The 12,909-nt window shown below is 37.0% G+C and overlaps 1 protein-coding gene across 1 annotated transcript in view; it reads right to left on the reverse strand.

Annotated features, from left to right (window-relative positions):
• Efhc2 (EF-hand domain containing 2) overlaps window positions 1–12,909 on the reverse strand; it is a 196,301-nt gene that overhangs the window by 90,575 nt on the left and 92,817 nt on the right. The window contains 3 exon segments of the mRNA XM_032890363.1: window positions 2,286–2,451; window positions 9,195–9,333; window positions 10,046–10,159. Of these exon segments, the coding sequence (XP_032746254.1) occupies window positions 2,286–2,451; window positions 9,195–9,333; window positions 10,046–10,159 (419 nt within the window).

Consider the following 12,909-nt stretch of genomic DNA (forward strand, 5'->3'; position numbering starts at 1 on the left):
TTCCCTGGATTTAGTTCCTAGCTAAACTAAAAACTAGCTGTGAGCTTGGACAAGTTGCAGAGTTCTTGCAGTCTGGTTTTCCTCTTTTGAAGAATAGGTGCAAGAATATAACCTGCTTTCTTCTAAGGTGTCTTAAGGGATTTTAGGAAATCAGATTTTATAAAAGTAGTTAATGCGCAGCAAACCACTAACTGCTTGTCATCACTAGTACTATTATTATTACAAGAATATTTGACAGAGTATTGTGGGCATACAGAGAACAAAGTACTTTAGTCCTGTGAAGCCAGTTTGTGCCAGTTACCATGGAAACAAGATCACTGTGTAGGGGGAGCTTGAAGAAAGTATATTCCTGACACAAAACAAGTGGTGGACAAAAAGAAATGAAATTAGAGACATGTGTGCCTATATACCTGTCCTCCAAACACAACAGTATTACTTACATGTATAATTCTATTTGTAGTCAGGGTCCTGAAGACAACTTTAAAGAGCAGACAGAAAAACTAAGTCAACTACACACAAAGAACTATTTCTCTCTGAGTTCCAGAAGTAACACCCTGGATAATATTTCACTTTATTTAGCTGTAAGAAAACTTCCGTGTCCTTTTATAATAGGGACATTCTTCCTGCCCATATCCTCCAGGTGGCTCTTAAAAATAGTAGTTACTGAAAGAGAGTCCATCGAAGTCTACCCCAGAACCTAACCAGAATACTGTTATCAACAAGACGACACTGACATGTAGATGGCCTTCTTAAATGTAAAAAAATCAGTTGATTCTCAAACACCAGTATGCCTCACAATTCCCCATGATGACTATGAAAAGAGATTGCTGGGTCTCACCACACCATTTTGTTCTCAGTTCAACAAGAAGGAAGCACAAGAATTAACATGTTATCAAGTATGAGGACCACATTTTAAAAAGCAAAGAATTGGGGTTGGGGATTTGGCTCAGTGGTAGAGCGCTTGCCTAGCAAGCACGAGGCCCTGGGTTCGGTCCCCAACTCCGAAAAAAAGAAAAAAAAAAAAAAAGCAAACAATTTAAAATTTTTTTTTTAAAATGAAGTTTTTAAAATAAACCGATTTCTTGAAAGACAAATGACACCATGCCACAGCAAAGGCATACCTTCCCACATTCCATACAATTCATAGGCAAGCAGTTAAACCATTTTTATAGACAGAGCATAACAGTTTGTTCCCTTTCCTTCAAATCTGTGACAACAGCATGGGACCACATTCAGTTTGACCAAATTCAGTATGCTTTTTGTTCTTCGAATCTTAATATATGTTCCCTTTATCATTTCCTCCCAGCATCTCTCAACCAATAATCTCTGTCACTTAGAAACACAATTTTTAGTTTACATCCTATTCAAGCATCTGCAACATTTCCCTACAATTTTTCCCTGACTTTTTTTTTATGCAAGACCTGCTCATCCTGAAGAACCAAAAGGTATCCATAGCCAGTGCTCATGTTCCCCATGTACAATTCAGGAGCAGATTGTGACTCATGTATATTAGGGATACTTTGGAAAATCTGTCTTTTGTAAGTACATTCAGCAATATAAGCAGTTTACTCCTACTGAACTCAAACCAAGCCTCTCAAGTCAAAGGAACTTGAGTTTTCTAAAATTATAAGTTGAAAAACACTTATAAACCACTGAAATCTCTCTAGCGGTGGTTGGCAAACCCGAATCTGTGAGACAGATCCAGCTGGCCACCTGTTTGTATGCCTTTGAGCTAAGTGTGGTTTGTACACTTTTACATGATTGAAAAGAAAAATATCAAAGGAATAATACATTGCAATATATAAAAGTTTTATGGTATTCAAATGTCAATGTCCATAAAATGTTTTATTGGAATATAGTTACACATTTGTTTACATTCTGTCCATGTAGCTTTCACACTATAATGTCATTCTGAGCAGCTATAATGAAGGCTATGTGGCTCACAAATCCAAAAGTATGCATCCTCTGACCCTTGAAATCTGTTGATTTCTCCTCTGCATTATTTCCTCAAGAGACAGAAAGACAGACAGGCAAATAGAAATGGAAAGTCAACAGGCAGGGCATGATATGGCTTTATAGTTCTCCAAATAACACATCAAACTAAGTACTCAAGCAAGAAGCTGGCAATACCTGTGGATTCGTCAACCTTATTAGAAAGCTATAGTAACTTGTCCCTGAACTCAAAATCAGATGAGCTGTGTAAGCTCTTGCAACAAGAGGGCTATATCATAAATTACAAACACTTTTGTAAAAGACAGGACTATAATCAGGGTCCCCTTAGGCACCTGTCTAGTTCCATGAATTTTCTGAAGTTCTTCCGATGAGGTGTGGGCTTGAGGCTCACACAGGAGCGGAAAGAATCCTCTTCAGACCCAAAGCCAGTGTAAGGTGGGTATTTCCTTTTTATTTTTGGAAGAGGAGGAGGCTTGCATGAAATAGGCGTAAAGTTATCTACAACAAAACATAGGCAAACAAAACATCAATATTTTTTTGCCCTGTGATTATAGTTGTTTTGAAAGGTCTGTTATTATTTCAAGATGAACATGGAGATTTTGTAGACTATTTTAAACTTTTTCAAACAAAACACAGTAAAATCCAATGAGAGTTGGTTTCAATCATCTTTATAAAAACCGCAGAGCTCACTTAATAGTCATTGGTTCAAAAGAGAAAAAAAGGAGAAAATCTTTGTCAAATAAGTAAATATTAATGTTTTTTCTATTAATGTTTTTGACCTCACATCCCTGTTTGTGAATATTATTTTGTTCTTCTCTTGAGTTTTTCCAATGATATGAAACTCAAACTTGAAACATGCCATCAATTCCATATTTTCACCTGTCATTTGGCCTTTCTGATCTTCAGTCAACACTCTCTAATAAAAATTATTCCAAATAGGACTGACTTCTGACTGCTTCCCTTTTAACTTGACCAATTAGCCAGCAGCTCCTCCTTGGATCCATTTTTAAGCTCTCTTCCTTATCCCTAATTCACCCCCCAAACACTGTACTTCAGTGTCTATTAAAAATCTAACAGAAAAATAAAAATCCCCTCCTGTCACCAGCCACTGCTCCAGGTCATTCATGTTATTGCTCCAGATAAAACTGCAACTGTAGCTGTAATGAAGCAAAAACCCAAAGAGTTAAGGCTCCCCAGTTGCTTCCACTCTCCAAGCAAGTGCGATGGGATCAATACTGTTCACTTTATTTTTTCCTTATCAGGTGTAAGGAGAGGTAGGAACATACTTTTAATACCTGTAGAAGTCCTTAGCTAATCATTTATGGGGCTATGTACTCTCTAAGAAGCAACTGTGCTTTTTAGAATGAATATCATACTAACCCCATCTAATCAAGTCATTGTATATGACTCACCACAAACAGCCAAGGAGGTTCTAGAGCATCTCCTAAAACAAAGCTGAAACACACAGACACTTTCATTGTCTTTCCCATACTTGATAGTTTCAGTTGTGAACAAAACGAGTTCTACAAATATAAATATTTTCTTTTATTTTCCATGATCAAACTTCTAATAGAAGAAAGGATCCATATTTTGGTACACCATTAGAAAAATAAATACCCATCAATTTGTCATGTAATACAGTGTAATTCTACAATTGAAGTGCATCTTTTAATTCATCAAAATGCCAAGAGTGTGAAGCCATTTCTAATTCCAATTTGAAAACATTTTCATCATTCAACTTTTCTTAGATTTCCTAGTTGCCTTTGTGTGTGGTTTCTTGAAGCACAATTCTCAGAAGAATATTGTTCCATCTTAACAGAAATTGCTCACAGCAGACATGTTGACAAAGGAACTGCCATCAAATCTTTGTCCTGGCTGGGTGAAAGGGGAAAGCAGTATCCGTACACAGTCTCCAGATCCTCTCTTATTGCTCTATTTGCAATTAAAGAGACATCTTAGTAATAAGAGAAAAGCTCAAATTTTCAAAGTTAAATTGCAGTAGACTCTATCCTTGCTCACCATTACATCAAAATTACTGCTGTCTGCTACCTTTGTTCTAGTGCAAGGATCACAGAAATGGCAAGAAAGCTTTATATAATCAGAAAATCAATTGGGGCCTGAGCAATTTCTTCCAACAGGGGACATACACATACAATTCTACATCCTATTCTGAGTGCACTAGCCAAAAATGGTGATTCTTAATCACAAAGTCATTAAGAATATATTCTCCAGCCTTCATTACTAGTCTGAAACATGGTATTGTTTTCTTAACTGCCTAATTTTTGCAACAGATTTAAGAGCCAATTTAGAGCTTTCCTCTGCACCCGCAGCGCCATCTAGTGTATAAAAACCGAGAACTCTTCTACTGCCTAACCCTTGACTTTTCTAACATCATATAGACCCGTTTTGGAAACCCTGGCTCAAGGTTCAACCGTAAGACACAGCTCCCAGGATAGCTCACATAAGTTCACAAAGCCACAGAATCATATGTGAATGAGAAGTTGGCTGTCACTGGGTTTCCATCACCCCATCTACCCTGCCTATTTCAGGAATTCAGAAATATTGAGCAAATTAAAAGGTGCATGCTTTTGTACAAAGCATCTCCACAAATATATTCTATATTTTGGGGTGGGTATTTGGGTAGATACCGAAACACTCATGTCTTCCAAATATACTGATTTCTCTAATTCCAAATGACTTGTACACATATGTGATGTCAATGCCTAACCATGACTGACTAGATTGTAACAAAATGCAGAGACTGTGTATAGAAATTGAGTATAATGATTCTACTTGCCATCTCAGGTGGAAGCATTATTTGGGAATGTGACCAATTAATTTCCTCAAAGTTCACCTTGTATGATCTAATAACCCACAGATGGAGCCACACTTTAGGAAATCTGAAGCTTGCATAACTTTAAAAAATGCTTCAAACCAAAGAATGCCAGATTATGAAGACAAAAATAGGCCAGAGCTTTGGACTAGGACCCCGATAAAGGAAGAACCTTGAAAACTATAAAACCATCCTTAGCTTCAAAGGAAATCCATCACTGCTTGTAGTCAATATTTAGGTTAAACGATTAGTGAAATTATATAGTGCCAAAACACAAAGTAAGTTCTAGTCTGCAACCATCCTCACTAACTCTATGGGTGGCTGAGGGGATGTAAACCTGTGAAGTCCATCAAGGCCATGTGATAAAACCATAAACCAGTTCTGTTTTTGTTGTTACAATCTCCTTAAGTGATCACTGACTTTTTTTTCTGCCACGTCCTCCTCCTCCTCCTGCTTTGGAGTCCTGAGAATTCAGAGAGTGCCAGAATTGATTGTTGAAAATGAAAGACACCTTAAAATGTTTGTCCTACTTTAATCTCAATATAAATACTCAAAACCATTAAGAATAAATACATATGTTACTGCTTTGGTTTTGCACATCACAAAAATCAATGATTAGAAAATATTCCTATAAATTGGGTATAGTGTTATATGCCTATAAATCCCAGTATTGGGAGGCTGAATCAGGAAGTTGCCCTAAATTTATGTATGGCTAGTTTGTATTACATAGGGAGTACCAACTCAGCCAGAACTACATAGCAACAGTGTTAGAGAATGGAATGGAGACAAAAGAGAAAAGGTAAACAGTGTAGAGAAAAGAGAGTAGAAATTATAAAAATCTTATTAATAAATAACCTAAGGCATACATTCCTAGATAAGAACTGTTAAAATTCTTAGCACAAGAAAGATAATCTAGAAGCCTTTGAAATCTTCATATATAAGAAAGAGCAGCAGACTTCTACCTTGCAATCTGTTATTGTCCTCATCAACAAATGAGGGAATGAACTACTACTCCATCCTAACAGGCAAGCTACCAGCAGAAAGACAGCCACACTGGTTGATAAAGGAGTTGCCCTGGACAAGACTGTGCAAAACATCTATAAAATTACCATCTCCCTTGGAGTCCTAAAATAAATGAAAGAATCTCATTTTTCTAAGGGACTGCCTCTCATAAAGAGGTTCAAATGTTTTTCAGAATTCTATCAAGCCTTATACTTCTACACAAATACAAAAGGTATCCATGCAAAGTTCAGGTGCAGTGAGAGTCTGTGTCTCAACATTAAGGTAGAGAGCCCGGGAAGAAGACACCTAACATCAATCACTTGCCTCCACACACAGATGCACCCACCAACAATGACCCTCCCCTCTCTCCTTCCCTCCCCTCTGCTTTCTTCTAGGATCACAATTACTAGCGACATTTTGTCATTTTGTTCTGGTTTGGATTTCAATAACCCTAAAAATAATGTATAAAATTCCTTCTTATTAACTTTTAAGACCACATGAATTATAAGAAAAATTATCATCCTTACCATCACATTAATATTGAACAGATTATTCATTAAATTTGATTTTTAATGTTTTGTCAACTGTTACAGTACACGGAGAAGTTTTTCATCCTTATAAATACTTTTATCAACATGTCATAGCTACTAATGAAGAAAACTGAAGATCACTTCTTTAATTTTTAAGTGTCAGAAATAACTATATTTAAGTAGCATGAAATATATTCATTTAACTTCGCAAAAACCAGAGAAAGCAAATGTAAAGGTTATTAGAGAATATCAATCCACTTCTCTAGATTCTGCCATGGATATAATCTACAGTCACGTGTAACATTAAGTGTTATATTACAACTTGAAAAAAATGTTGTGTAATGGTATTTGTTAAACAGAACATTTTAACATGCTGTGAAAAGTGTTAAAAAAAATCAGTGTGACTACAAAATGAATCCTAATTTTGTATTTGCATTAATTTTCATAAAATATGCTGTTACATTGACTTTAAAGGCACAAAGTATATTTTTATGTAATATAATAAAATCTATAGAGGGAGCAAAGGAAATGGATGAAAGGAAACTAAACACTAGGATAGTATAACTGAAACAAACAGACTACAGGACATTTGAAGCAGATACATATACCCAGGACGGCTCATTTTAGGGCACACCACACCAGAGAAGTCACATTTCATCAGAAAATTCCCTGGAGAGGCTACTAAGACACTTCACTACAGCATTACTTTTTCCCTAAAGCAAATATGGTAGTCTCAAAATTAAGCAGACAAACATCAGCCAAATGTTGAACTAGCTGTTTAGAAAATCATATGCTGTTTTGGAATTGTTACAGTACTGTCAGTCTTCTAGCACATCCTTAAATGAAAGTAATCTTCAGGTGTTTTTAATGGTTTTCAGTGAGCCAATTTCCAATTTCCAATCTTCACTGAAGGTGTACTGATTCTAAACAGATACCTATATTTATTAAGGGCAAATTCTCCTCCCTGATGATTTATGGTCCACTAGAAATTTCTCTAGAGCAGTTGCCACCTGCACACTCCTGGATAATTTTTTTGTGACCCTTGAAATAAATATGTTCAACTGAGTCCACTAAAACAATCAATTTTAGATATTAAAGTGAGATGCCAGCCACCAAACTGACTCTTGTCAAATCTAGACATGTTCATGAATCTAGAATGTAGATGTGTTAGAACAAATTCTCTTAGTAAAACTGGAAGTCCTTTTTATTCTAATACTTTAGTGTTCTTTATGTACCTTCCTTCAGGATATAGCTTCCCAGGAGATCTATTATGTTCAGGGCAAACACATGCAAGATAGGCAGGCAGGCAGGCAGGCCTCCTCTTATTCTAGACACAAGGCATCCTGGGTATTTTATAATTTTTTCATATAATACTTTTGTCCATGTTTTCCCCTCCTCCAGCTCCTCCCAGATCCTTCTCACCTCCCCACCCACCTAACTTTATATTCTAGTCCTTCTCCAAAAAACAACAGAACAACCCTCCCACAAACACAAAATCAAAATAAAAAAAAATAAAATGAAACAAAATGTGTCAAATGAAGCAAAATATCCAAGCATCTTATTTTTAAGGAGCTATAGTTGTTCAGTTCCATCTTACCACTCACAGAGCATGTTTAAGTAAATATGCCACAGTTCACAGAAGTATCCATCAATCCTCCATGTAAGCAAAGTACACATGCTCAAATTCAGCTCACCATAGATTTTTAAAAGCACTGTATCAATATTGATCATGTATGCACGCTTTTTCTGTCATTTTTCCTAAATAATACAACTATTAGCATTACACTTATGTTAAATTAGATATCACAAGTAATATAAAAACTGATTTAAAATAGGAAGGCACCATAACCTGATTGTTACTCAAGTTACATGGGAGGCTAAGATAAAAGGATTACAAGTTCAAGACCAGACTAAGCAATATGATTAGACTCTGTCTCAAATTAAAAGAATGAGTGAATACATAAGGGTATGTATAGGTTTTTTTGCAAAAACAAATCATTTCATGTAAGAACATTAGGCATCATGTAGGTATAGAGGAAGGGCTAGTAACAATTTGCTGCAAATACTGAAGGAAGATTATATAGAAGACTAGGTACCATCACACTCATTCTAAACCCTACCCTGGTAAATCCTATCTATTCCCACAACAGCAGACCAGTGGACCATGGGTAGAGACCAAGCTTAGGAAGTGGGTAGAGCTGACTGGCAGAACTTCAAGAGACTGAGAGTGGGAGTTTAACAAATGAAGATTTGGAAGGTTTTTATAGCACATCCTCAGCTTGCTTCTAGACTCTCATATTGTGCAATATGCTACAGGTTCCAGATTCCCTTTTCTAGTCTATAAACCTAGCCTACTGTACTGACCTACACAAAATGGGTACTAAATAAATCACTAGTTCTTACTAAACTGCATTTACTTGCCTAGAATGGAATGAATACCTATGAAAAGACAAACAGGAAACCTAGCTAGACCTCACCAGGAAATGCAAAGCTAACTGGTACACAAGAGATTTCCCTAGAGAACTCAAGTTGAGTGTCATCCATTGTGGTCAGCAAAAATTAAATGAAGAGATTTAATATTTCTAGTTCAAGTGTCCTTCCAGAATACTGAGTACCATAGCAAAAAAAGACTTACAGGGGAAATGGAAGCCTCTAACATGAGGTAATTTAATTCTTGGCTCTTTCCCTCTATTGCATAATTGGAAGACTGAGCTTAGTGGGCCTCCGTTTCCTTTCCACTAACATGGAGACAATGAGTCTGCTCATAGAAGCTTGTTTTTAGTAATGTGACGAGAACAAAAGTAAAATCTTAACTAGGGAATAAAGCAGCCAAAGTATTAAAAATATTTTCTTACCAGTATTTGAATATCACTTACCAACTCCATACTTTGTCTTATAATAGGTCTTGGTAAATTCATCGCAGTCACAGAGGAGGACTTTTCTTCCCCAGACATTAATCGTGGCACCTATAGACAGGTCCTGGTCTGTGTAAAAGTCTTGCTCTATTTTTCCTAGCTGATAAAACAGAGGAAAACAGCATTGACCCTATGGATCTGCCCAAGAACTACATGCCTTTTTGTAAGAAATGAACTTTTTAAAAAGCTTAATTATATCATTTATAATTAAATTTTAAAATTGAATTAATTTTTATTCTTCTTGTGTACATGTGTGTATGATATGTGTTGTGTATGTATGGGTATGGTTCATGTTGAGTATAGATTCACATGTGCCACAGATTGTGGATATGTTGATACTTACCTGCCATTTCATTTGAGATAGGTTCTCTTTGCTGTTAGGCACTGTGTATGCCAGACCAGTTAACCTTTGAATGGCTGAGGATCCCCCTTCCTCCCCTTTCTATATCATCCACAGGAACATTGGGATTACAGATGAACATTACTGTGTATGAATTTGTGTATGTTTTGGGTAAGGTGGTTATATTTAGCTCTTCACATTTGTACAGTAAGCATATTCTCCACTCAGCTATACTGTCAGCCTATCTAAGTGTTATTTGAACATTGTAGTACTGGCACAAGCAACACAAGGCATATATTTCTATGTGCATTTAAATATGTTTACTATGGACAAATGGCAATAAAATGTATATGTTTCTGTATTTCTTGGTTGTATTCACCAGCTCAGAAGGCAAGAATATACAATTTACCCCAATATCCAGGGTTCTCAAAAGTCTCATTAGAAATCAGTAGTAAAACACCAGGATCCTCACCTGGTATTTATCCAACAGGTAGCCATCTGCTCGCCATTCTGACAAGCCCCCATACACATTGAGAACTGCTCGATCTGTTATCTGGCCCGGTTGGTAGATTCCGGGTGGGCCAAACTGTAAGATTAAAACCAAAACATGTTATCTGTCTCCATGACAGAGATGGAACAGTCTCAAAATAGATTCTAGAAGTGTGCATTGCATGGTTCATCCCTAACATCTGCAAGAAGCCATACAGCTCCTGTTCTGTTGCTACACATCCTTCACAGCTCTGGTAAAAGCACATTTTTCCTCCAACACTTCCATCCTATAGGTTTTCAGCTTTTTTGCTCCTTTGTTTTAGTTTCTGAGACAAGGTCTTATACACAAGAGTGTATACTCAGCTTATACTCAGACTCATGTAGTTCAGGATCTTCCTGCTGATCTTCCTCTGCTAACTCCCACCTGCTGAGTTTATAGACTTTTGTCACCACACCCAGGCTTCAAGAATACAAGTAGTCATCTGCTTAGTTCCCCATACACTGTGGAGGGAATCTTTTGTACAATGTATGGAAGTTTCATCTGTCAATATAAAAGCCTTTGGCCAATGAGCTGAAGCAGGATTAGAAGGTGGGACATCTGGTAGAGTAAGAGACTGGATTTCTATGATGAAACAAGCACTGGGAAGAATTCACCATGGAACACTGATGGAGACAGCAGCAAACTACTGAGGACCAGGCATCTAGATACATGGCAGAACTTAGAATAGAATTACAGGATGATTAAGTTATACTTATAAGCTAGTCAGAGAATTTTTCAAGGCTTTTGTCCTAGGCATTTATTCATATATAAGAAGTCTCAGAGTCATTGTTTTTGCAAACTGGGCATGAGTGACAAGGCCAACAGTTACAATACACCATGGGCTTAAGACACTTTCAATATTTCTCCAATTGTGCAAACAGGTATCTTTACTATTTCCTAAACTGCAAACATCCTCAAGGAAGAATTGCTGGCCCTCACTATCTGCCTTTGTTCTGTCTAGCAAGCCATCTAGTCCTAAGCTCAGGAAATGGAGTACATCTGGCAGCCTGGCTTGCTCTCAGAACTACAGCTTCTGCAACCCTCTCACCTCAGCAATGTATTCCTTGCTTTGAGTATCCAGCATATACCCATCCCTTCTGCATCTCACCCCACCCACACTCCCACCCACTTGAGAATCTATACTCCACAAAGCAGAACACAAGACATTTTCTTTTCCATTGTAGCTCAAGAGGCTGCACACAACTCAATAAATAGCTGTTGAATAAATAAATAAAATGAAGCAATTGATGGTAAGATATATTGCAAATGACAGGTGCATCATTATTTCGTGTTTAACCTATTTTTCAAAGACATTCTAAAAACAGATTTCCCAGATACCTCCTGGTGGCCTCTTGTGCATATTCTAGAGCTCCCTGAGGAATAAATTCTACCTCCCCCTCCACAGCCTTGAAGCAACACAGCAGGACTTCTGGCAGAAAACTGAGAATCTGGGAGAGTCTCCTGTGAGGATTGAATGGCCAGTGGTTGTTTGCATAAAAAATGAGTGCTCCTGATAACCTTTTCAGATACAGTAAGAAAGAGGTTTAAATATTTTAACCAAATTAAAAATAAAACACAAAATAGACCTGTGAAAAGGAACTTTGCTTCTCTGTAACCTGATAGGTATTAATAAATGGGGATTCAAATAGTGGCTTTTACTATAACATCTCATTTACCCTGTCTAGTTACGGGAGCTGTTAACTACATTTTAAAGATGTGGAAATGTGTGTTCAAAGAGCATGAGTGGCATGTCCATGCTTACATGGCTATAAAAAGGCAAATCCACAATTCTAATCCAGGCCTATCTATGTGTCATTCCTGCTGTACCAGTTACATTTCCTCTCAAATTCTGACATTATTTGTAGAAACAAGTCTGACGAATCTTCTCCATACTAAAGAAAATGCCAATGTCATACTGTCACTGGTTACTGGCTATTTGGTGACTAGTTACTACACTTGGAATTGTGATTATCTCCTTCCCATATACTAGTATACTAGTATGTATGATTATATTTACATGTGTGAGCAGGTGTGTGTGTGTGTGTGTGTGTGTGTGTGTGTGTGTGTGTGTGTGTATGTGTTCATACCCGAATCAATACCATGGAATCTCATTGGTAGGCTATAGGAGCTTTTGAACATTCATCTCAAAACTTCTCAATAAATTTCAAGAGAGTCCCATATTTCATAATACTGATTGTTGTGAATTCAACAAAAACTAGGTTCCTTCCTTACATATCTTCCTTTCTTTTTTACTTGCCATAAGTGTGATGTCTAGTTTGGTTTTTTTTGGGGGGGGCTTGTTTGTTTGATTTATCAACTTGACATAAGCAAGGGTGATTTGGGAAGAGGAAATCTCAATTAAGAAAATACTTCTGAATGTGCCAGAAAAGAAAATCCTCCTGCCAGATAATAATCAAAAGAATAAATGTACAGAATGAAGAAAGAATATTTAAAGCTGTAAAGGAAAAAGGCCAAGTAACTTAAAAAGGCAGACCTATCAAAAATTATACCAGCTTTCTCAACAGAGACTCTAAAATCCAGAAGATCTTGGACAGGTGTCATACTGACTCTTAGATGCCAGCCCAGGCTACTATACCTAGTAAATCTCTCAGTCACCATAGATGGAGAAACCAAGATAGTCCATGACAAAACCAAATTTAAACAATATCTTTCTACTAATCCAGCAATACAGAGGATACTAGAAGCAAAAATCCAACACAAGAAGGATAACCATATCCAAGAAAACACAGACCTAAACGAAGAGAATCTCTCTCTCTCTCTCCCCTCTCTCTCTCTCTCTCTCTCTC

Source organism: Rattus rattus, chromosome X, assembly GCF_011064425.1.
Source record: "Rattus rattus isolate New Zealand chromosome X, Rrattus_CSIRO_v1, whole genome shotgun sequence".
In the NCBI taxonomy this organism is placed as follows: Eukaryota; Metazoa; Chordata; class Mammalia; order Rodentia; family Muridae; genus Rattus; species Rattus rattus.